Source organism: Saccostrea cucullata, unplaced genomic scaffold (assembly GCF_032062105.1).
Source record: "Saccostrea cucullata isolate Sc308-1 unplaced genomic scaffold, CSIRO_AGI_Scuc_v1 ctg1669, whole genome shotgun sequence".
In the NCBI taxonomy this organism is placed as follows: domain Eukaryota; kingdom Metazoa; phylum Mollusca; class Bivalvia; order Ostreida; family Ostreidae; genus Saccostrea; species Saccostrea cuccullata.
In genome coordinates this window covers 137133-163603 of record NW_026927257.1, presented here as the reverse complement: position 1 = coordinate 163603, position 26471 = coordinate 137133, and the positions used below count along the sequence as shown (strand labels likewise).

The 26471-nt window shown below is 32.1% G+C and overlaps 1 protein-coding gene across 1 annotated transcript; it reads right to left on the bottom strand.

Annotated features, from left to right (window-relative positions):
- Window positions 1-12288: 12288 nt before the first annotated feature.
- Window positions 12289-26048, bottom strand: LOC134273877 (multiple epidermal growth factor-like domains protein 10). The gene is made up of 10 exons (XM_062756094.1): window positions 25997-26048; window positions 25261-25494; window positions 19986-20243; window positions 19746-19883; window positions 19266-19403; window positions 18655-18795; window positions 18267-18404; window positions 15540-15680; window positions 13053-13149; window positions 12289-12939 (listed from the first exon to the last, which is right to left on the bottom strand). The coding sequence occupies exons 1-10, from the start codon at window positions 26046-26048 to the stop codon at window positions 12753-12755; spliced, it is 1524 nt and encodes a 507-aa protein (XP_062612078.1). The 3' UTR covers window positions 12289-12752.
- Window positions 26049-26471: the final 423 nt, after the last annotated feature.

The window sequence follows — 26471 nt, the reverse complement described above, 5'->3', positions numbered from 1 at the left end:
AATGTGATGTTGTACCAAGGGACCTAAATGTCGTGGTAACTTACGATGAGGCTGGTGAAGTGAACCTTGATTTACCGGAAATTTCTTTGGAAAAGTTGAGCGTGGTTGATGGAAATACATTACTGGCAGCAACAGAAAATGGAATTGGAATTGAACAGCAATTTCCTAACGACACCACAGAAACCATTTCAGATCTTGTCTTTGGACATGGGCTGACACAAGTGCAGAGACAGAGTTTAAGGGATGTTTGTCAGAAATTTTCAAGAATTTTCACATCAAAGCCGGGAAAGTGTGATGTTATCTCACATACAATCAGAACAACTTCTGAGAATCCAATTACTCAGAGACCTTACCGGATACCGGAAGCTAAGAAACAGGAAGTGAAGGAGTCGTTGAATGAAATGTTAGAACAAGGACTTATTACACCATCCAAAAGTCCGTGGGCCTCACCAATTGTCCTTGTCAACAAGCCTGATGGGACAATTAGAATATGTGTTGATTATAGGAAACTGAATGAAATAACTCTCACGGATCCTTATCCCATTCCACGCATGAGTGAAGTATTTGAGAAAATTGGAAGCGCAAAATATTTGAGTAGATTTGATCTAACAAAAGGGTACTGGCAAGTTCCGCTGGCAAAGGAAACGCGCGAGAAATCCGCCTTCATCACCCCATTTGACCTTTTCGAGTTTACAGTGATGCCGTTTGGTATGAAGACGTCTCCAGCATCATTCATAAGACTTATGGATCGTATTTTAAATGGAACTCAAAATACTGTTGCGTACTTTGATGACATAATTGTTTACAGTCAGACGTGGGAAGACCATATCAAACATGTAACAGAGCTGCTTCAGCGTATTCATGAGGCCAATCTTACCATCAGACCATCAAAATGTAACTTGGGAGCAACAGAAATCATCTGTTTGGGACATATAGTTGGAGGGGGATCAATTCGACCAGACCCTCGGAAATTGAAGGCCATGGAGGATTTTCCGCTTCCCTTGACAAAGAAAGAATTAAGATCATTCTTGGGGCTAACTGGATACTATCGCCAGTATATAGGAAATTATGCGGACATAACTGTACCACTGACTGATCTACTGAGAAAAAGTCAGCCCGCAGAATTAAAATGGACGGAGAGGGAAGTGCAGTCATTCAAGGAACTGAAGGAGGCCCTGATGACAGCTCCTGTTTTGGTCAATCCGAATTTCAATTTACCGTTTGTACTACAAACAGATGCGAGTAATAACGCAATTGGGGCTGTCCTGAGCCAACAGTTGCCAGATGGTGATCACCCAGTTGCTTACCTTAGTAAGAAGTTACTACCAAGGGAAAAGAACTATTCAACGATAGAGAAGGAATTATTAGCTATCGTTTGGGCCATTGGATCGTTCTCGTATTACCTAGAGGGGAGGAAGTTTTACGTAGAAACAGATCACAATCCACTAACATGGTTGCATCGCTTGAAGAATAAAAATCAGAGACTTTTACGTTGGGCCCTCGCACTACAGTCGTACACCTTTGAAGTTAGATATAAGAGAGGAAGCAAAAACACAAATGCAGACGGATTATCACGAATCTGAAAAGTGAAATGTGTTTGTGAATTATGGGCAATTTTTGTGAAAATTTTATATTCATAAAATTCAAGTGCATTCAGTTGGATTTACAGTGAAATTCATTTTGGATTTATATTATTATTTTGATGATTAATTGCTATTAACTGTTTAATACTTATTTGGACTGGCTAAAGTGAATTTAGTGACTGGTTAAATTTAATGTTGCTATATACAGAATTATGAACTTGAAAAAAATTCAACTATTGACAGTTAAATTTTTATCTTTGGAAGGGAGGTGTTAAAGTGAAATTTGTGTGAAATTGTTTGTATAATTAATGCTTGATTTATATTATCTTAATCTTGTTGATTTGTAGTAATTGCTCTTAGCTACAGACTGCAGTGATCTGTTTATGTGATAAGGTCTTGACCGCTCATTAAGATTTGGCTGGGAAATTTAGCTCTTGTATCAGCATTGCTGACTTTTATCACCCGAGTCTCAGGGGGATTGAATGTCCGAAGTGCTGGCCATGAGAAAATGCAGAATTCATAGTGTTCACAATTAACGGGTTAATTTAGCAGTGATTGACAGTCTGTAGGTTGGGTAGTTCTTAATATTTAGCGTAGAATTTGTGTGTTCAATTAGTTACTCAGTCGAGTCCTGTGTGTAAAGTGTTACACGGGAATACAAAATAAACTTTGTTGGAAACTTTGGGCGTTTTTATTTAAAAACAGAAAGTTTCGGTGTAACAATCACTTGTTGGGATTTCTTAGCAGTATTCCAGGGTCTCATGTCGAATTCACAAACACCTCCACTTCAAAAGATATGAAGTCCTAAAATTTAGAATTCCATGGGATAATGGTGGGATTTTCAGTCCCACCAAGTATCCCACCATTCTCCCATAGTGAAAAAAGTCAGATGGGATATTTTCTCCTAGGGGATTTTTTTCTCCCACAAATTTGCTCAAATGGGATCAATTCCACGGACATTGACAATCAAGCAATTTCTCCAAACCATTGTGAAACATGGGATGTGTTCCAAAAATTATGACAATGACAAATCTCTCTTCATTATATATAGAATATATTCCAAATATAACAATGCATTGGAAAAATAATTTAATGTCAATATATCTTGGATTTATCCCATTTGAACAAATATATGGGAGAAAAAATCCCCTAGGAGAAACTATCCCATCTGACTTTTTTTCTCCCATGGGAGAATGGTGGGATACTTGGTGGGACTGAAAATCCCACCATTATCCCATGGAATTCTGAATTTTAGGACTTTATATCTTTGGAAGTGGAGGTGTTTCTCATTATTTTTTTTTTCAAAATTATAAATTTTTAGGTACATGGCGTTTGCATTAATTGCAGTTTATTAATGAAATATTAAAAAAAAAAACAAGATTAAAATAAATTTTAAAATAAAACAAATTTTTCAAGTTATGCTTGCATTCAAATACACTGTACTTAAAATCAATAATTATTAAAATATTCAATATCTAAATTTTATTTTCAGTTTATGGTCTTGGAGCCTGAATTTCTAAGAATCAAAATATGCCCAAAATCCTCACTTTATTGATAAAATTATCATACAGAGCAAACATGAACGCCATTATTTTCGCTACCCTTCAAACTCATGTGAGTTCGCTTGAAAACCACATGTTGGTGTAAACATCCGGTCATGTGACGTCAACCAAGAATTAATACTTGGGTATGAATCGAAGTCTCCCTGAGTGGTCACTAGGAGTATTTACTTCCACTAGACATTTGATATAAAATTATTTTTAACAGATCTTCGTTTAGAAATTAATCATTGTCCGTTGTCTTTGCATTTTTTGGTAAGATGTATAGGTTCGTGAACATAATCTGGAATCATGAAATAACGCCAGATATTAATATGACTATATGAGAATGAAAGAATCGAGAACAAAATAGATAAACCAAAAACCTCCACTTCGCATAATTCGTTAAATGCATATTCGGAAAATTGGCTGGCGTATTTTGAACTTTGTGGTCTCTCGTTATAATAAATGACATATTGCCCATATACAGGACAGTTAATATTGACAACGGCTGGTATTGTGGATCTGGTGTACATTGTGTCGTGGAAAAAGAGATAGCCATCAAGTCTGTTGGTTGTGTTTGATACATAAACATAAAATCCCATAAATTTAGATGTATAGTTGTTAGAAGCATCTGAAATATTAATCCCAATTCATCAATACAAATATAGCATGTAACATTCTAATTATGCAGTGAAATTTATCATATTATCATAAGTGTCACAAGATATATCTTTCAAAATAATAAAAAAAAAATATTGAAATTTTAAAGGACGTTATCAATGCGTCATATTTAAGCGAAATTATTTTATTTATCTATTGTTTTTTTTTTTTTTTGGGGGGGGGGGGAATTATTACTTATTAATAATTTTTTTATTACACATATATTTTTTTTTAATTAAAATGTTTAATGTTTATCATGTTTGGTTCATTTCAATTTCAAAAATTCTTGTGAAATATAATTTCAACATAAACAAAATTTTCATTATCTTTGTTTTCTTCCACTATGAACATGCACACATCTTTTGCGTTTATTCAAACAATTATATACTTTAACTCCAGTCGAGAAGAGGAGAAGACGGGTAGAAGATTTCTCAGTCTCGTTCTCTTTCAAATCACAATCGTCGGTAAAAAAATAACTTGGGGAAGGGAGAAATGAACCCCCAAAAGGGTAAGCCACATTTCCAATGCCCATATGATGTATATCTTTTCAAGATATGGAAGATAGTGGGGGGCTTAGCCACCATCCCCTTGCTCGGTTCCGTTGCCCACATGTATGCTTTACCCCAAACATGGATAAGTATTGACATAAGTGTTATGACGTTGAAAACATTCCATAAATGAGTTAATTTAAAAGAAATGAAAGCTAGAAAATTTTAAGTACAGTAAAACGTATTAGAGAGAAAGAATTTTCATATTTTTGAAAAATCATAATGACCCATTTTTCTTGAGATAAATGCTATGCTTTAAGTCATTCACATGAAGCCCCCCCCCACACACACACACATCTACTTATTATAGACTAGAACTTTAAAAAGTAACGAAATAATGATAAAAACAATCATTTCTCTATTTTTTGCGGAAAGACCGTTTCCCTTTTTAACATTGTCAAAACCTAAAATATTTATAACGTCAATATCTCATGTCCTGAAGTGATTTTAGTTTTGAAAAAATCCAGCCAGTGTCAATTATTTATCATACCGATTATTTGTAAGAATATCGACCAAGCTTTACATTTTTAAGTGCATAGATATTAATGCACTTTGAAAAGAAATATATTTCTTTTCAAAGTGTGTTGGTTTGGTCTCAAATTTAACGCACTTTGAAAAAAAAAGTTTTAAAGTGTGTAATTTTTTAAAGTGCGCTGTAACAGCGCGTTTTGGTACAGTTGTTGTTAATACAGGTTATAGCCTTTTGAGACGTTAGAAATCTGTTTGTGACGTTTGAAAGTTCAACCACGCAAATGACAATTGCAAGGAAAGAATGACAAATTGATTTTTAACGCACATTTGTTGTGCTAAACGTTAATTTAACAGGGTAATATTTTAATTGAATTGAGTCAAAGCAATATACAATTTGGTATTCCTAAATATTGAAAAAAACATGTACTCCCAACTGTGTTTTCTACCGCATGGTAACAGGGTTTCGCGGGTGTTAGATAGATTTTAATGTCGTAGATTTCTAATGGATTTCGTTAAGAAAATTAAACTAAATGTAAATATTTAGTGAAAAGCAAACATTACTTAATTAAAATTGATAAATATTACAACTGAGTTTTGTAAATGACTAATATTCAATTATATATTTTGTTAGTAATTAATATCTGAATAGCGTGTTTTGCTAATCAAACATAGCGCTGTTTATGTGAATGAATGCTATTTATGAATATTTTGTTTTGTCACGATATGTTTTTTAGCCTACCAACCAAACGTTGAAAGATTTAGACCAGTGGACCAATGACTGACCAATATCTGATAATTAATACACATGTATACTAACTTCTTACACTATATAAACGCTTTTCCCGCCAAATAAAATATCCATTACCTTCTACGTCCACAGTATATGATGCCCAACCATTTATGAAATGTTTAAGTCATCGAATTATAACATGTCTTGATTATCGATAACTATAATATTCATTATTTTATGATATTGGATACCCGGTAACATTTAGTTCCAATGATGTAAAACTTAAATAAATTCCGATAATACGTAAAATGTCTATTGGCAGCGACGTGAATTTTCATGCTGTGTAAATTGTAACATTGTTTGATGTGCTGTGTTTGTCTCTTGTAAATGTGTTTGCTGTAAGTGTGTTTTATATGTTTCTAGGTTTCTTTTTTTCCACAATAAAACATCATCAAACCGAATCCAGAGTTTTCTCTAAAACGATTGACCCTGTAACATATTTATCATGTGACTGTAAAATTATTGAAATTAACAAAATCATTCTAACGTTTATACAATTTGTAGGATTCAGAACAATTCTTGAAGGATATGTGTCGTTACAGAAAAGTATCAGTCATGGTTTGCATTATGAATAAGAAAACAATGTAGTAATGGTTTAATTAGATTAATGGTGGCAGGTTTTGAATTTCCTCTGTTTTACGGTGAATATATTTTTATTTATTTTTTTTATTTTACCAGATTTATATAGCACTTTTTTCATAGACATGTTCAAGAGTGCTTTACAACAAACAAGATATAGCAAATACAATACAGTGTTTCAAATCGAAATTAAAAACAATAACTCTACCTAAGAATAACATAGACAAATATATATTTAAAATTACCAGTCGTAAAAATCTAATAAGACTATCAGAATTAATTAAATATATAAGTAAATATATACTTGACTACGTAAAAATTCATTTGCAAATTATAAAACTTTAAGAATGAGATCATAAAAATAAAATTTTGCATACCATATCCCAGACAAAACTCTGCAATGATTATCAAACACAGTCGAAAGAGCATAATCGGATAAATATTGTCCTTATTAAGTTTTTGATGGTAAGGAACAGTGCATATCTTTTCGGGTAAAAAACGGATTTTAAATTTACATTGTATTGTGAGATCTTAATTTATTCAGCAGATTATGTAACAGTTGTTCAAATTTCATGAAAAGATTTTCAAGGCTGCTGAATATATTTAAGATTTTTAAAGATACATCTAATTAAAAAAAATGATTTACAGTTTTAAATGTTATAGCAAAACACGCTTATATAGAATTGACGCTAACAACTGGTTGTTATACTAACCGAAATAACGGATAACAACAAATTTAAGCAGAGTTATCCTTCCTTTTCCTTAGGTATTTAACAAATATCTTACACCTTTTGTGTAAGGATCCACTAAATGTTATCAAACGAGTTTATGGTTTTATCTCCGAGCCTTGGCAAGGGTATAAAACACACGAGTTGGATAAAATGTCGTATCCAACTACAAATCATGAAAGCTTCTTTCTATTCCACATTTGGTATTTTACAAATGTTTTACACTTTTTTTATTTAAGGACTCTCCTTATTTTTAATTTCTTGTGCTTTCGGAAAAATATTGTGACCTTATAACTGCACTTAGCTTTGGGGTATCAAAATATCCAATGATTTATATCCACGGAATAAAGGTTGAACATGGTATACATACAAGAAATATAAGTTGTACTTTTTCTCTAAATAGTCCACCATTCTATTTCTCTCATGCAATGGATTGTTGCTGAGATATAAAACTTGTGGATTCACCTTTATAAATGTATTCATTATTTTTAGAACTACTTTATATTCTAACCGATTCCCAGAATCATTTCGTTTGATTTTTGACGAATAAATTAAGAATGATATTTGAAACTACCTTATGAAATACGCGGTGAGGTATAAGGGTATAAAATTAAGACCAAATTTTAAAAAAAAAATATACATTGTAACCAGCCCCTTTTGTGTCATTTAGCGCAATAAGAATCTGAGTGATGTGCTCTATTCTTATTAACTAATTTTAAAATCCCTTTAACATATATGCAAATAGACACCTGATGAAGTGGATTTGCAGATAAATGATAAACTAATCTAAATCGTAAAATTCGTACAAGTATACGCAATCATTTTCAGACAAACAATGTGTCGAGTGACTTGTCAGATGGAAGCCAATTTCTTTGAAAAGAAAATTGTCCACATATGTTTCCTGTTTGCTTCTTAACGTCAAAGTGTAACAAGCTAATTCAGAGAATTTTTGTCTCCCGCTTAGGTAAAAAGTAAACCATGCGCAGTTCAGGGGGGGGGGGGGGTCGGATTCCCATGACTGAATTTGTAGAATTATTAATTGTACACATGTATACTGAAGCAAATAAAATATGCCAATATGGATATAAAGGTTTGATTGCTTATTCTTTATTATGTGTATAGAAGATTCTTTTTTATAGGGAATATTTATCACACTGTAATGATAATTTTATGAGATTGTACAAGCCAGACCTCATACATTTTTCAGTTTACATGAATACTATCATTTAGTAAAAAAAAATATTTCGAAAAAAAAAACCAATTGATCGCCAGGGATGCAAACCCGGGCCCTCTCACATGTGAAGCGAGAGACATACCACTAGACTACGGAGCCGCTCTCAACTAGCAAAAATTATATGCTAACATGAAGTCACATACATGTATATATTCACGTCCGATATTGTCAAAATTTTACACAATGCATGATTCCTATTTTAACCTTTATTAAACAGTTCTAATAGATGTAATAAGAATATAAAGTCCACCGAGAAACTGTTTTATACGTAATAACTCTCCTCATGCCCCTGTGCTAAAAATAGCAACATGTAATACAATAAATACTAATAAAACAAATGGAGCGGGACACTTTGAGAGGGGTGAGAGAGGTCCTAGGGAGTTTTGGTATAACATTACATTGCAAAAGCTCAAAATCTTCTTGAAATATCGCCCGGTAATGATACTGTTTCATACAGACAGAATGTATAAATTTACGACCTTGAACTTTGACCTTTTGACCTCAAAATCAATAGGGGTCTTCATTAAGCCACAGGGAGTTGTTATGTAAAATTCCATTGCAAAAGCTCAAAGAGTTCTCGAGATATCGCGCGGAAACGAAAGTGTTGTAAAATAGAGAATTTGCGAATTTATGACCTTGACCTTTGACCTTTTGACCTCAAAATCAATAGGTTTCTTTTTAAGTCTATAGAGAGTTGCCATGCAAAATTTCATTGCCAAAGCTCAAAGGGTTCTTGATATATCGTGTGGAAATGAAAGCGTTACAGACAGACAGAAAGACGGACGGACGGACGGACAGACCCAAATTAATATCCCCCACTTTTCAAGCGGGGGACAAATAGCGGTTATATCGTTCCATCGTTATATAAACTCCTTTCTAATATTTTATCATCTTTTTACCCTGATCTCAGTTTGAATTCTTTCAATAGACGTTCATGAAAATTAAAATTTCGGTATAGATAATTTTTAAATTAATATCCGAGATTTTATTTATTTAACATTAAAAAACCATAAATAAATTGACGATTTACTTTCCAATTCACCATGGGAGATCAAACAGGCTTCCATAAAATATCAGAGGCGTGCTAATTATTAAATAAGATTCGTTAAAATAAATGTTGTTTAAATACACACAAAAAAACGTAATTTAAATTGGTTTTTAAGCATGGTTAGTGTTTGATATCTCCATATGTCACAAGCTTTAATGTAGCATAATGTCATACATGTGGAATGCAATTGGAATCGGTAGGAGAGTGACTGAAATGACACAGGTGATATTTATGGCACCCCGATTTCACAAAAATGAACTAAACAGAGTTTTGCATTTGATAAACTAGGTTTATCGACTGTAAACTATATGTGGAAACTATAGTTTAGAAATTGTGAACTATAATTAACAATTCGTTAACTATTTTTCATCGTCAAACTATATTTAGCAAAATCAACCTCGAACGTCTTTTTTAAAAATGTCTCTCGAACACTGGATAGGAAAAAATACGTGATGTTTATATTTTAGATTTTAATGTTTATTCAATAAATATCAAAGCGTAATTGATAATTAGAATATTTTAATTTTTAATGTTGTTTTATTCGTAAATCTGGCATTATATAATTTATAGAATGAAATAAAAGAGTGTATGTAGTTGTTTTGAAGCAAAAACGTAGCATGCTCGACCGAAAAAATTCAAGTGATATTGCTTTAAATTACAGAAAAAGTTGTCAAGAAAATCACTGCCGTTGGTTGCATTAAACAGGTGGTCGTTTAAGCGTTGGGGGAAATGTTTACGGTCACATGTGACAGTGAGTCACTTGAAACAGTGGGTAGCTATGGAAATTTTGACTGTAGATTAACGTTGTTAACTAAAGTTTATTGTCCGTAAACTATAGTATAAAACCGATAAACCTATTTATTGACTGTGCAACAATTTATAGCTCATTTTTGTTTGTTTGCGTTGCCATAGATATGTGTCGAAAGCGAGGCCTTGTCAACACGTCAATTGTTCTAGTGTTAATTATTGTGACCCTGAATACCATAGAAATAAATGTGATAAAGGTAATACTGGCCAGTCTAAAAATATTTGAAATATTCGACATTTCTTAAGTGACTAATTTTAATCCTTCACCTTAAAAAATCCACTTAATGTTCGACCAATGTCAGTAAAAGGAAAAATGTCGACGTCATAATCAATATACATCTAGTTGACTAGTTTCAAGATGAATAAATCATATATGTAAAAATCTGTTTTCTTACAGTTTTTTGAATTAATGTTTCATAAGTCAAATTGCAAAACTTGCTGAAATACCCATTTTAAAGTATGACTGACATTTATCACCTTAACTGTACTTGTAAATCTAGCTGTATTGATGGTTCAAACGGTCTGAATATAACTAAATTCGTATCTAAACCAATGAAATCCTCTTTGTTTGTTAGTTCGCAAATTAACGTTACAGCTGTTGCAAAACAATACATTACACTCATGAACGAGGATTAAAACGATAAATCATCGTGTTATTGATATGCATGTCCAAATCCGTTTCATTTTGGAACAACCACTGATCAAACAACTTCAGCTGATATGATAGTGTTGATAAACGTAAACGTTTTCCTTTAAAAACAAAGTTGTAAATATTCAGCGGATGTCAATATATAATGGTTTATAGATTGAATGAACTGATTGATTGCTTGATTTATTGTACTTTGTTTTACGTCCTTTTGGGATTACTTCACTCATATAAACACACCACCACTTGTCGGTGGAAAGCATATGCTTGGCACTCGGGGTCAATGAGCAGTGAGGGAATTTTCTGGTACCAGCATTTATGCCACACTGAACCTCTGTTTATACGTCCAACAGTGGGATTCGAACCCGCGACGTAAGGAACAACTCCTTACTTCTAGATTCTTGAGTGGAGGAATGTAATGGTTCAAGTATCACATGTACAGTGTATCATGTAACTTGATTTTTATTTAAAATATTATTTTCAGTTCAAGAGACCTGTAATTATTTTATAAGCTTTAATATTAACACAAACAAACTTTTTTCAGAAATCAGCATTATTTCTTGTTGTTTGAAATTGACAACCTGAATAATGTTTACCAAGTAGAGTGGGAGAATTTTATAAATTTTGTCATAAAGTTAATCAAATTGAAAATTTTGCATTTTATATAACGGCAAAATAAAATTGAAATCCTAACACCAAGGAAAACCTAAGATTTCTTTATATTTCAGGGATTTATTATTTATATCAATACAAATTAAAATCAGTCAAAAAATATATCAAACCGCGCATCCATTTTTTGTTTGTGGTAAGTACCCTTAATAGTAGCGCGATTTCCTTTTTTCTGAACGTGTATTTCTTGTTATGTAAAACAAAGAACAAGAAAGAAAGTAATTAAAAACTGCCTATTTAATCAAATTGAATCAGTTTTTTAACATTTGATAGAAAATACGTAGGAAAGGATTTTTTATTCATCTCAAAAGTCTTCCCTGTGCATCTTTTTTTTTTCCTTTGCGTATATTACAAACTCTTTACAATATTCAGGTGTACATTTATGGAATGGTCTACCGTTACATGTTAAATTATCACCATCTTTACTTGTTTTCAGAAAGAATTTGGAAAAAGTTATAATTAGCCAACGTCTGTAATTTTTATTATTATAGATGTCGTTATTAACAATGTCTTTTAAACTTTGTATATTGACTTATTTATTGTCCTATATTTTCATTAATTTGTATACTCTATCCGATTATGAAGTTATAATATGAGCATATCATTTTCATGTACATTGTATATATGTTTAATTGTACCATTTTATGTATATTGTTTGAATTGTAGAAGGCCCCGTCGTACTTTGTACTAATGCCATTTGAATAAATAAAATAAAGCATTATTTTATGATAATCAAAACAAGTCACTCTTTTTATATATTATCAGTTCATTTGACCTATCATTTTCAGTCGTTCCTTGTCAAACAAAATACTGCTAAGATGGAGATCTACACTGATTATTTTATCATTTTTTTCTGTTCTTTAAACATCTACATCACTGCAAATTTCTTGAATACAATTTAGCAAGACTTCTAAATATTTTGTTTACGGTGTGACCGTTATGGCGACATTTATCCATCTCCTAACGTGCCATTTGGTGGGTCTGGACTCTGACGTCACACGACGTCCTAAATTATGTCAATTACATTACCAAAAAAAAAAAGCCTGAAAAGCGTAGATTTTATGAGCGATGCATTATGGGTCTGGAGTTACTGAGGAAAATAAAATCTGAAAATGAATGTGCAGTACTTCGATTTTTCTCTTCGCCCAAACGTTGCTTTTAGAGCTCGCTGTTACGAGCTCACAGTAACTGTTTAGTCAGTTACACACTCTTTAGAAATAGTGTTAAAGGAGTATAATTGGAAAATGGGACGAATACTTCAGAACATCTCGTATTTGTTACTATTAGAATCACCCCTTACTCAATAGCCAGAAACTAAGTATATTGCTTTCTAAAAGATATAATACATTTCAGTACAGTAATTTTTCTAAGGTAAAAATTGATGATAAGTGTTGCAGTATTTAAAGATGTTCAAGTTCAGAATCAGCTATAAAATACGAAAGATTAATTTAAGCCGCACTTGAATCTATCTGAGTACTATCAAGGGTGGATCCATGGGAGTGTTTTATTTCAAGATAATCCATGCTAGAAGCATAATCCATGGAGTTATTTGTATATCCACCATCCTCTGTCTCACAAGTTTCGCTTTCTGCGCATGTAAGTTTATCAATCGTCAGTATTTTTCTACAATTGAACCTAGGTAAAAAAAAAAGGAGAAAATATATCATTTATAGCAATATTTAAAAAACCAATGATTTCTTCATTGTTAATATACACAGTATGTTATGTTGTTGTTATTCTGCACGTACCTTAAGTGAATGATGTAGATTATTAGGAGCACTAAAAGAACGCACAAGACTCCAATGACAACACGGAAAGCAAGATTGGTTTCATCACATGGTTTTACTGTTAAAATAAAATGCATAGATTGAAATTATTTAACATAATTTCTACACATTCTATGTGTTCTATCAATACAAATGACAAAGGAAACCAGATTCTTAATTGGAATCTAAAATGACTGCACATTTTAAATCTCACAATTTATAGTTAACAATAAATTTAACAATTGTTGGATTTCAGTTGTGAAGTGATGTTAAAAAATATTTCATGTCCGTTAAATTCTTTTCAACTTCCTGCAATAAATAAGTCATCATTCTAATGTAGTTTTAATAGTCTTTAAATTTAATATTTTAATTGTCCTGGATCGAGAATGAAGTCATACTGAATTTATCAGAGAACCAACGTCGTGTGACATCATATGTACTGAATGCGCTGAGCCTGTGCAAGATCCATTATGACGTCATAATTACTTGAGAGTTACTTTCTACCTTACATTAAACATTTTATACAAATTGTAAAAAATGAACCATTACAGAATACATGGAATTAAATTTGAAATCATGCCAAAATACTCTTAATACCTACATGTGTATTTTCAATTTACATACTTTTTGTCATAAAACTAAATTACCACATACATTTTTTTAACACAAGAAACTGGTAGGCATTATTCATTAACAAGATCTATATTATACGTTATATATCCGTATCCATCTTATAAGTGCCGTTAAAATAACTGACGATGTGTAAGCGTAGAAATTAGTTGCCATTCCAAGTTTTAAAGACTGCATTGCATTTCCTAACAAAGAAACATCAAAAGCGCTTTTAACAAACGGATAAGCGAGTGCTTATTTCAATTGTTGAGAAGTTTGAAAATCCGGTACATATTATCCGACATAGGTTCTACCTTACGATGAAAATGTAAATTTACAAGTTAGACAAGCTAGTTAAAATCATGGTCTTGATATTTTTTTTCGCATATGTAACTAATACATGTACATTGTAATAATGTGTCAAAATATTTCAGAAATACCATATACATCCTTTAGTGGGTTGATTAAATATGTAGTAAGGACTTGCGTTTCTTTTTATAATTTTTTTTTATTACTCGTTTTCATTTAATTGATTTGCGACAGGACGGAAAGTGCTCAAACATTTTATTTTCGTTTTTGACTCAAATTTATTATAAACTTGAATTTCTGATATGGTTTTAATATAAATGTAGCTCAAACTTGACTGAATTTGATCAAATCTTGGTAAGCAGGACAAATCTTTATTACATAACATCTTTTATAAACGTTAAAAAGCATGATTTCGGGGTTCTCCAAGTTTGAAAATTTAATCATGGAGGAAGCTTCGCGAATGCAAAATGTGAACAAAAACACGAATGCTTGTTAGACCTCCTAATCTTCATTAATCAATATTTGGTTTTATCATTTTTAAACTTAACGACTGCAACACAAAAAGAGGAAATAACCAACACTTTTCAAAGATAAAAAATAATGATTGAATTGAGAAGGATTATGTATCTTACTTCACAAATATAACAAATTTGCCCAAAACTTTAGTAACCTTTTGAAGGAATTTGAAGAAAAAAAAATTAATTCAGTATCCATGGTAATTTTTTTAAGAAACTAATAATTTTAGAAATTTCTCTTACACGTTGTATGAAACGTTTTGTTTAATTATGACTAAAACTAATGAATAGGTAGTTTTTTTTTTATATTTAAAACACAAAAAAACTTTTGGACCAGTGTCCTTTTTTCTAAACGTTCTATTTTTCTAGATATTGCATTTTCACCGAATTTACTCCTTTATTTACTTCTCCACGTGCCCTAAAAATAGCGCCACGCAACGTTCCATATTAACGCGAAGTAACTCTAAAACTAAGACGGCTATTCAGACCCAGAAGGATAATAAAGTTAAAATAAAAAAAAGCATGGGAAAATGATTAAATACGGAGGAATATGAACATTTCGAAAGGTTTTTATTATCTTCTGTAGTAAAGAAATTTGAATCGCATGCATGATGATTGTCATGCTCGGAATTGTCATCTTTGATAAACCCGTTATCTAATTATGTTGTAAACATGTTGAAGTCCCCTAAAATTATTTACGTGTGCACAGAATAAATAACTCTCAAAATATTAATCATCTGAACTGTTGATTGGATTTCCATTGTTACGCTTCAATGTATTAACAACTGTATTTGTTTAACACAGCCCGCTTTCCTACGAGGCATGCGAGGTACATGGTGGTTGATATATATAAACACAAATAACTACTCCAGTAATTAAATAAGCAAGTGGCAGGACTCAAATGCAACATCATTTAATCATGGCGGCTGCCGATTTTAACCAAGGTGCAGCTAGTTTAACAATGGCGCACATAAATTAAACAATGGCTGGCGATGGTAAAAATACCTTATGGAGAACCCTGGATTTACTTTTATACCTTCTGAGCAGTCCAGTCCCATCCATCCACTTCTGCAGCCATCTTTGCAGGCTCCTGTCACGTGATCACAAATACCTGACGTAAAACAGGACACGCTGCATGTTTTCTTACAGCCAGTTCCATACGTCCCATTTACGCAAACTATTAAAAATAAAATTAGAAATATTAAAACAAATGTATTTTTTTTGGTCTTGGAGGATTTAAAGAATATAAAAGCTTACTGAGATTAATTACTATGTTTGATTCAATGGTGCTACCTTTTTTTGCATCATGATGTTGCAGGACATCAAAGAGAAGCGACAGGCGTAAGCAACTATGGCAAATTGTAGCAAACAAACAAAAACAATTAAACGAAGCTAGAAATAGATCAAAACGTTTCTGAGATTATGAGCTTATTTGTCAGATATCAAATAATTGTTATTTAGACTAAGTAAATGTCCGTAAATAGCCTTCCAGGTAGAATTTATCATACTTCACAAAACAGTTCATAGTAATAAGGAATCATCCTATCAATATTTTTAAAGAAAGAGTCTGCTTTTCACGACTTATATTAATACCTACAATTCAATGTTAACTGTATAAATTGCAGTTAGGGAAAAACATTGAATTGCAGAGATGATAAAAGCTAGTCTGTAAAGCTACAATAAAATGTAAAACATAAAATGCACTAGTGTTTTCATATTTAAGAGTACAGTTTTATTTAAGGACAGCAAAATTACGAGATACTTAAATTATTGTATATACAATCTGTTCATATTCTGTGACGTATGAATAATCACATGTGATCTGTTTTTTTTTTTCTGTATTCCAACACTGTCGATTATGTACATTTGTATGAAAGGTAGTGTTAAATGGGTATTAAACATTTAAAATTATTGAGGGAATATCAATATTGTTAGGGACAGCAAATCACCATTTCTTTCCAAAATGATTTATAAGAGGAGTCTATATAAACCTTTGCACACGCTTTTTCTTTAGTTTTTACAGTATAAAATAGCTGAAATTGTGTATTTCATTGTTGTTATTATGTGTTACACATACATAAAGTTATTTCAACTAGTACGATACAACGAGAAAATAGATTTTCCAAGCTCTATAAAAGTGATGACTTAACTTTTTTGTCGTCAACTTCAAATATTTATGCAGCAATATAATATACCTTTACAGGGTTCTCCACATTAAAAAAAATAACCATGGAGGAAGCTACGTGAAGACGAGATGTGGCCGAAAAAAATAAATGCATCTTAGACTACCTAATCTTCATAAATCAATGATTGGTTTTACAATTTTTAATCTTGCCCATATCTTCCAACACAAAGCGATGAAATAACTAACACTTTTTAAAGGTAAAAAAAAATAATTTGCCCAAAACTGTGGTAACCTTCTGAGGGATTTTTTTACAGAAAAAAAAATGTTGATAGAGGTAGACAGTAACCATGGCATTAGATCATTGATAATCATAAGAATTGTAGACAGTTGTATGAAATGTTTTGTTTCAATATTACTAAAACTGATGAATGGATGGCATTTTTTAAGTTAACACACAAAACAATATCTGGACCAGTGTACTTATATTTTAAACGTTTTATTTTTCTAGATATTGCATTAACTACCCAGTTTTGTTTACTTCTCTAGGTACACGCGACCTTTCATAACAACGGGAAGTAACTCTAAAACTAAGACGGCGACTAAGACGCAGGCCCTATGGAGATAATAAGGTTAAAGCTTAAGAAACAGAGCATGGAAAATTGATTTAATACAGAGGAATATAAATTTTTTGCAGAGTATTTTTTTCTGGCATAGAAACATTAATTGCAAGCATAACGATTATTGTGCTCGTTATACCGTACCGATATTGTAATCTTTTATAAACCTTTCATATCTAATAATGTGGTGAATATGTTGAAGTTACCCCAAATCATTTAAATGGGTACAGGATAATTAACTCTCAATATATTGATCATCTGATTGACTCTCCATTGATTGTCACACTTCATGGCATAGTAGCTGATTAACGACGTGTTTGTTTAGCAGAGACCGCTTTCCTTCGAGGCATGCCAGGTGCACGCCAGTATTAGTATAAATACAATTAACTTCTCAAGTCATTAAAAAAAGTAGGTGTCAGAACTGAAATGCAATACAATTTAATCATGGCGGATGCCGATTTTAACCATGGTGCAGCTTGCTTAACCTTGTCGCACATAAATTTAACCATGATCCCATCTCTGATGCTTTTGAGGTCCTTGTTTGTTCTGCTCCTATTTAGTATTGTTTTATGGATTTTTGATGTTGAATACTGTTTGTCTTATTTGTTTCATCCATACAAAATGAGCCTAAATTCAAAACACATTATAAGGAATAATGATTATCGTCGCCTGTGTGGCGCAGTGGTTAGAGCGTCTCCTGTAGAGTCGCTAAGAAAAGAGTTGATTCTTACGTCGAGGATTCGATTCACACTGTGGGACGTGAAGACAGGTCGTTCGGATAAGACCATCTTACCGAGGTCCCGTAACGCAGTAGGTGTTGGCACGAAAAAGATCCCTTCCTGCTCAAAGGCCTGCTCAACGTAAATTCCAAGTATAGGACAAAATTCCCAGCAGCTCTCCACCGCCAAGTGGTTTTGTCTTCATTTGAGTGAAAAATTCTAGAGAGAGACGTTTACAACATACAAATAATTTATAAATTAGTATTATCATTCAAAAACTACATTTCAAATAATAGGTGTACCTTGATTACATGCATCTCCAATATAACCAGAGTCACACCCAAGATGACAAGTTCCATTTATATGATGACATTGAGTTCCATCTCGGCAATGTCCACACTGTCCACTACAATCCTGCCCGAACTTTTCAGAATCACATTCTACAAATTCACGATGTATATAAATAATAATGCTCTCTCCCTCTTCCCCCCTCTCTACTCTGCCCTTCTTTCCATTTCTCTCTTTAATTTCAATTATCAAGTTCTTTGAACGCTTTAGAGATATCAGATAGGAGAAATAACACTGTAGAAACATACTACAACAAAATTAAATTGATGCCTTTGATGAAAACTGTATACGATAGAAACAGAAGGATAATGGACAGACAGGGCCAGAACCAATACAGGGTACCTGATTCACATTTGAGTCCCTTCCAACCTGTTTTACAACCACCCTGGCATGAACCAGATTTCTGGTCACATCTGTTGGAATTCAGACAGTTTTTGCTGCAACTCCTTTTACAATCCAAACCATACAGTCCTATCGGGCACGCTTTACAAAAGAAAAATTGCTTAGTTCATTATAGGTACATGTAGCGTACTAGATTAGATTAATGATGTATCATTTTGAATACACAGTGGTGAAACACTTTAGTTTAACCAAAAGCATTTATGAATTTATTTGCTAATTATATTTTTCGAATGACATTTTATGGAATTTTAAAAAAAAATTCTGTACTGAATTTTTTCATTGTATATGAATATTCTTAATCAATGAACTTCATTAATGACATCGAAATTAACATTCTCACTCAACAAATAAACTTTAAAAATATGAATCTTATTAATTCTGAAAAATAAAATTATCACATTCTTCATCAAAGGAGAAATGGTCAATACGTTATGTTCTTTAATTAATAGATTTTATGAAAATATCATATTTATGGTTTATTATTGCAACACCTACTTTTACACAAATAAAGAAGAAAAATATATAATGTTAAAACAAGAAAAAAAAATTACGCTGAACACATTTTTCTCCGTAGAATCCAAGATCACAACCATTCAAACAAGACCCGTTAACATGGTGACATTGTTCAAAGTTCAGACAATCCCCACAGTGACTCGTGCAGTTTACACCGTAATACCTTCCATCACATTCTAAAGGGAATAAATTAAGTTTTGAAAATGTATATCAATTTATATGTATTTATTATTCAATATAGTCATACCATCCATATGCAACATACCTAAAAAAAGTGTGTGTAACAAAGTAAGTTTTACAAATTACTCTTTGATAATTAAGTAATTGAGTTTTTAGGCCAAAAATACGTTATATGCATTTGGAGCTTAAAATTGAATTTAAAGAAAAAAAAATAACCCGTCTTTCGAATAATTCAATTGGATTATTGACTAACGAGAACAAATATTTTGACGTTTCTATTTCGAATGCTTCAAAAATCTGAATTGCATGCAATAATGTATTAGTACAGTGTAAATTACCATATTCACATTCCTTTCCTTTATAACCAGGTTCACAGCCATTACAAGCTCCAGTATTGATGTGACAAGAGCGAAAAAGACAGGTGCTTGAACATTCGATGGAACAGTTTGGTCCATAATAACCCTTTTCACGGCATCCTTTCAATAATTGTTTGATTATTCATAATAGTACTTACATAAACTTTACAAATAATTTGCACTGAATCATTTATATTATACTTGTCTTAAAAAGGAACATACCAAATACCTCCACTTCACATAATTCGTTGAATGCATATTGGGAAAATTGACTGGCATATTTTGAACTACTTTGTGGTCTCTCGTTAAAATAAATGACATATTGCCCATATACAGGACAGGTTATATTGACGACAGCTGGAATTGTAGACCTGTTGTAGTTTTTGTCATGGAAACACAAATGTCCATCAAGTCTGTTGGTTGTTTTCGATATATAAACAAAAAATCCCATAAATCTAGATGTATAGTCATTGGAAGCATCTGAAATGTAAAACCCCATTCAATTAATACAAATATGAAATGGTAATATGCAGTGGAATATATGACTTCATAAAGTTATTCAATGATGTACATTCTAAATTGATAAAAAGGGCTTAAAATTTTAAGCATCTCTCTGGCAAGAAACATAAATGTTCAAATAATTATACATTGTATATCTTGTGAAAAAAAGGAAACTAAAGAAAGTCAGGTCATTTCAAGTATCAGCATACCAAGTTCATGCAAAAACTCCAAAATTGATTTCACGCAGGTATGTTAAGCATAAAATTAATTTCTCGGAAAATTTAGACTTTTTTTAGAAAATTAATTTTGATGATTAACGAAGACCGCTGATTAACGTAGACTATTTATATAATAGTGTTGTGTTTTGCGTGCACTATGCCTAAATAGTATTCAGGGTTTGACGCATGATGCACGAGCCGGAGGCGAGTGCACTATGTATCAAATCCTGACAACTATTTAGGCGTAGTGCACGCAAAACACAACACTATTGTTGTTATTATGCTGACTGTTGTATAAAAATGACTATATTTTCTCCATTTCCAATGTTTCATCAACTCTCACATCCATGTAAGTACAGCCCTATTATGACGTCTTGTTATGCTACATATACATGTACGTCATAATCTGTTTTCTTTTCTTTTATTTTAAATATTCCAAGTATTATGTATAATGAACACATAGTTTTAGAGAAGTATAGTTGAGTGAAGGGGGCAAAATTGCCAGAAACTAGTTTAGAGCAATGCAATTATTTTGTTTATTTTTCACTTTATTGGTAAAATATTTGAAACTAAGTTTATGTATAGTATAGTACAGTTATAAAGATAACGGCGTCTGCGGCGTAATCGGTTGCGCGTCAGACTGAAAATCTCGAGGTCGTGAGTTCTATCCCCGGCGTGGACGTGGTCGGATTTTGTTCGAAAAATGAAGCCGTGCACTATTTCGGCATACGCTATATAAATCCTCAGAACACCGTGCGAGAAAAGAAGGGTATGGGTTATCTAGAGACAAACTGACAATATAATAATATTAATTAGTATACCTCTACTGATTTTTTACTATAAAAAAAAGTAAATCGATATATTTTGCTGATTTCCTGAAAACCATCGTGAATAAACCGATTCCCTGCAAAACAGACTGATTCCCTGCAAAAAAAGTACGTTTTTTTGATGAACTGATACACACCTATTCGGAACACTTAGCATTTTCTTTCAACCTACGACAAACTTAAAAATCTTCCGAGTAAACTCATGAATATTCATTAACGAATCGAAATGCATCGCGAGTCAACTGGTCCCATATCAGTCAAAAAGAACCAGTTTACTGGAAGCGAACGACAACAGAAATGGCGAGCTTAAGATGTGCGTAATGTTACTTTCGATTTTACTAAGTAAAATCTCGGACAATGAACTGATTTATTGATAAAATGGAATTTCTTTCATGACTGTATTCTGTTTTGTCGTATTTTTTATCTATTCCTGTTGGAATTAAACATTGTTACAGAATACAGTTTTTCAAATGTCTTGTTTGTATCGGTATAATAAAACAGTTAAAGTATATAATTTCGGGAGTCGGCAAGATTCCAGTTCCCCAAGAGCAAGTCTATTTCACGAGGCGCTTGCGCCGAGGAAAATAGGCTTGCTCGAGGGGAACTGGAATCTTGCTGACTCCCTCAATGATATACTTTAACTGTATAATATTGCATAAAGATAAAAGAGTGTCTAACGCAAAGACATGCGCCGCCATCACGGCATCACATAACTTTTATTAATAGCGAAATGTTCTTTAATAAGAAAAAAAGCTAACAGAACAACAATACCCTGGAGTTTAAAAATTCTTTTGAGTAAATAATATAGTCGAAAAACATATATTTTGCTTAAAAGTGCTGCTAGAATCCCACTGTCCTGACGGTAAAATAATCATTATATGCTTTCGCAAGAAACCTTACCCGATGTTTTGAATTTTATACTTATGATCCGATATTTTTCTTACAACCATGCTTTACTCGGGATTCTAACAGGACTTTCCAAGTACTTTAGAAGGCAAACTTTCCATCTGTACAAATCTCATGTTTTGAAATATCCAGCTTATTGTTGTTCGTTTGCATTATTTTTGTTACGAATTACAGAGGAAAGAACAAACGGGAAAGGTATATAGCTGCTGCCTTCGAAAGAGAATATAATCGATGAAAATAAATGAGGATAAATGTTTAATTAACTGAACTACATATGAATTTCAAACAATATCCACGATATTTTGATTTAAGCTCGATTTAACGTATCTTTGTACATGCCGTCTTCGCCAAATTCTCTTTACACGACATGATCAATTCCAGAGTTACTTGAAGTATACATATGACGTCATCGGTGGTAGATTTAAATCAAAATGACAGATACAGCATAACAAAATAAACATATTTTATTTTTTTTGTTAATGTTTACACGTTTCTATTCATTTTCTAGAGTTAAATTACATCTCTAAATACCGATATTATGAAAACTTGTATTCAAAAATTGACATCATCTCGCCTATTATGACGTCATTATGTATCACTAATTTAGTCAAGGTAGAATATTCTGTATGCTTCCTTATCACCACTGCGTAGAGCGGTTGAAACAAGATTGCATGTCTTATTATTTCGTGTCGGTCATACGCCACAGTCAAATTTGAAAAGATGTACATCTCTGAATATGTTTGAGTGTTAATATGAAGATTTAGGTACATCTACGAGTAATATAAGTACTGTAAGTAATTTTAAGATAATAAACGTAGAAATTAGTTTATGAATTAAAAATTGTTCAGTAAGAAGGATATGAAGATACCAAATAGTTTTCAATCTCAAAGTCCATAAAACATACAAAATAAGAGCAGAGAAAACACGGACCCCCGAAACATCAGGTGGGATCAGGTGCCATGGAGGAGTGAGCATCCCCTGCCGATCTGTCACACCCACAGTGTGCTCCTTGTCATCATCAGGATATAACGGAAAAATTCGTCATCAATTCAGTGTATGAATAATGGACTAACAATTGGTATGAAAAACATCAGTCAGCATTTGACTCAATGATAAATTGTATTTGCTGACAAGGTCATTGTATCGACCATAGAACTTACGAAATGATGATTTTAAACGAGACTGCTGATATTCTTGTTTCGTCAACTTGCTTGTCAATAATTTACCTCGTTTTAGAAATTGTTCATACGTAGAGCATGCTCTTACGTATCGAATCAACTGAGATATATACGAGGGGCGTTCAATAAATAATGTCATTAGCTCGATGACATACAACATAGTAGTCATATGAAATAAACCTTGACTTTCTCTCGTTATTGAATCTTTAATGAATTGATAACAGTTTGTGTGACCACTTTTCATAGTATTTTTTCATCGTGGGAAGCTGGAAAACAAGGGCTATTCGAGACACTGCATTAAAAATGAATGGTCAAGAATCAGTAGACTAGAGTAAAATTAAATGCTTCATTAAATCAGCTGTAAAACTTGTTAATATCCCAAAAATATATTAACTGAAATATGTGAAATTTACAGCAACAAATGCCTGTTTTATAGATATGTGAACAAGTAGATTTCAATAAACAAAAATTATATAATGGGTATCAAAAATGGGCACCGTCCTTGGCAACAATGACTTACAACAACCGATGTAAATTTGCAAAATTTCAAGAAATTATCACTGATTATGTTTTATTGACTTTTAGACACATAGCAAAATTTATAAAAATCATTTTGGGGATAGTTCATACTGTTTTAAAGAAACATTTTATAGTAAAAAAGTTTAATACTCAAAGGTCACCCTATATTTTGAAAAATGAGTGAAAACTACAGCATGTAGGTATATCCAAACAATTATTTAAAAAAATCAAAAATTGCACTTATCCACTTTTGTATAAAATTCTAACAGATAATGAAACTTGAATTCATTTTGCTTCAAGCCCACAAAACAAATTTACAATAAGATGCACTTGACAAAACTACAAAGGCCTAAGAAGAGCAAAGAATTGCATCATAATAAAACCGTTTTATATGCTATTTTCTTAAATATTAGCGGTCTTGTTGCTCAAATTCATATTCTGTGAGGAAGGTCAATTTATGGAGGAGTCTAGAAAACGATTTTTTTGTAAAACAATGAAAGGTTTATGAGAGAAAAGAAACAGAATGAGGAATTCACTACATTAAGTGTCTTCATGATGGCGTCCAAACCTACAGGCCATGAAGAGTAAAGGAGTTTTGGGGATAAAAAGGAAGTTAATGTTTTGTCACACCAACAAAATTTGCCAGATCTTTCAATCTTTGACTTGTTTCATTTCCTAAACTTAGAAAAACATCTACCAGAAAGAAAAAAAAACAAGTACAACAAATCATAGGATCTGCCGTATTCCAGTATACGAAGGGAAATACTCAAAAATGTGTTCAAAAAACAATTAGAAATTGAATGAAAATGTTACGGATATGTGCTTTAATTGAAAGATAATATTTTAGCTAAATCATCAAGACAAAGTCATAGAAAAGCGTTTTTTGTTTCTTTCCGAGCCCCAATGACATTATTTATTGAACGACCCTCGTATACTCCGTATGCAGGTGATGAAGGTATACTGCTGCATAAGTAAGGGAAGTTGACGATAGAAAAGTTAAAGACATCACGTTTATCATATAGCTTGGTTGTTAAATTACCATCAGTGTCTTTTTTCAAGTAAAATATCCAAGGATGAAACAGAAGTGTCGGACTCTGTGGTTTCTTTTATCTCAAGCTCACCAGGATATATCGAACAGAATAATGAACTATTTTACAACATTTATATTTTAGAAAATTGAACTATTTTTAAACCTTTACATTTTAAAGACTTTACTAATCTAAGTCACATTTTTTTTTTTTTTTAATGAACCTTTTACAAGGAATTGAAATGCAAATTACTCCAAATTAAAATCTTTTTTTTTTTTTTGCTTAAAACTATACATAACTGTTAATAAAATAATTCTCACCCCAGGCGATGTTGTCTGTTCTGTAGTATATCCTTATATCATGAATACTGAAAACTGAGGTCAGATTTACCCACCACGTGGCACTTCCTTGACCGTTACCAGATATGACACACTGACCACCGAGAGAACTTAAGTCAGATTTAAGTCCATCAACAGCATTACTAGATTCAAATCTGCTGTCTCCTCGAATATAGGGATTTGATTGCCATGTTGGTTTAAGCAAAGCTAGGTTTTCTACGAAAGCAAAAACAAAATTAGTGTATCGCAATTATCCTTTGACTCCCAATACCTATACATGTATACAAAGGTGTGAAATTAAAAAATATATTATTTACAATTCGAATACGTGTAGTATCATAATGATAAAACTTGGGATGAATAATTTTAAAAAGGTTTACTGTGTGAAACCCATTTTACACTATCAAAATAAATATAATGTATTTTTGAGACGATTAAATCGGTCATCAATTCTTGCAAATCCATAGAACTACAAAGATTAAGGCTTCATATTAAATGAAGATCAGATAAACGCATGTTAATCGGAACTCCAATTTGAATTGCGACATTTTGAAAAAAAAAATCTTAAATAAGGTCGTATGCTATATATAGATTAGAGGACATTGTGTTGGAAATACAACAAAAGCTTTTATTTGACGCTCTTTTAGAGCTTCAAAGAAAGTCAGGATTAAAATTAATCAAATAATTGAACCTTTGATTTAAATAAAATAATCCTTACCGTATCCTAGACAATTTTGAGCGATGGCTATGAAACAAAATGGAATGAGCATAATCGGTTAATTATTGTCCTTAACAAGGAAGTAAAATTATAACGAGGTAAAGAACTTATACATAAAGTACAAGAGGGATTTTAAATTTGCATTGTAATATGAGACATCTAATGTATTGACAAATTTATCTAAAGTTGTTCAAAGTTTCTAAAAAATATGCTTTCAAGCGTTTTGTATATATTTAGAGATTTCAAAATAACAAAAATAATACTTTAAACAAACTTATAATGAACTGAAACTAAAAGTGGGATACGTTTCATTCCATTGACTTTCAAATATATCAGGAGACTAAAGAATATAACAAGATCTGCTAAAAACGAAACAAGATTTTTTTCGTTTAGCAGTGCATTATCAATTAGTGTCGATCTTTTTATAATTATAAAATGTTACGTGGGTAGTTGTTTATGAGTAGAAATAAAATTA

Bases quoted from the DNA above. Each gene is read 5' to 3' on its own strand.
- LOC134273877 (XM_062756094.1), bottom strand. From the start codon at position 26,048: ATGCTCATTCCATTTTGTTTCATAGCCATCGCTCAAAATTGTCTAGGA. The intron at 20,244-25,260 runs GTGAGAATTATT...TTTACATTTCAG, and splicing joins AACAGACAACATCGCCTGGG to ATGCTTCCAATGACTATACA. The intron at 12,940-13,052 runs GTACGTGCAGAA...TTTTTTACCTAG, and splicing joins ATCTACATCATTCACTTAAG to GTTCAATTGTAGAAAAATAC.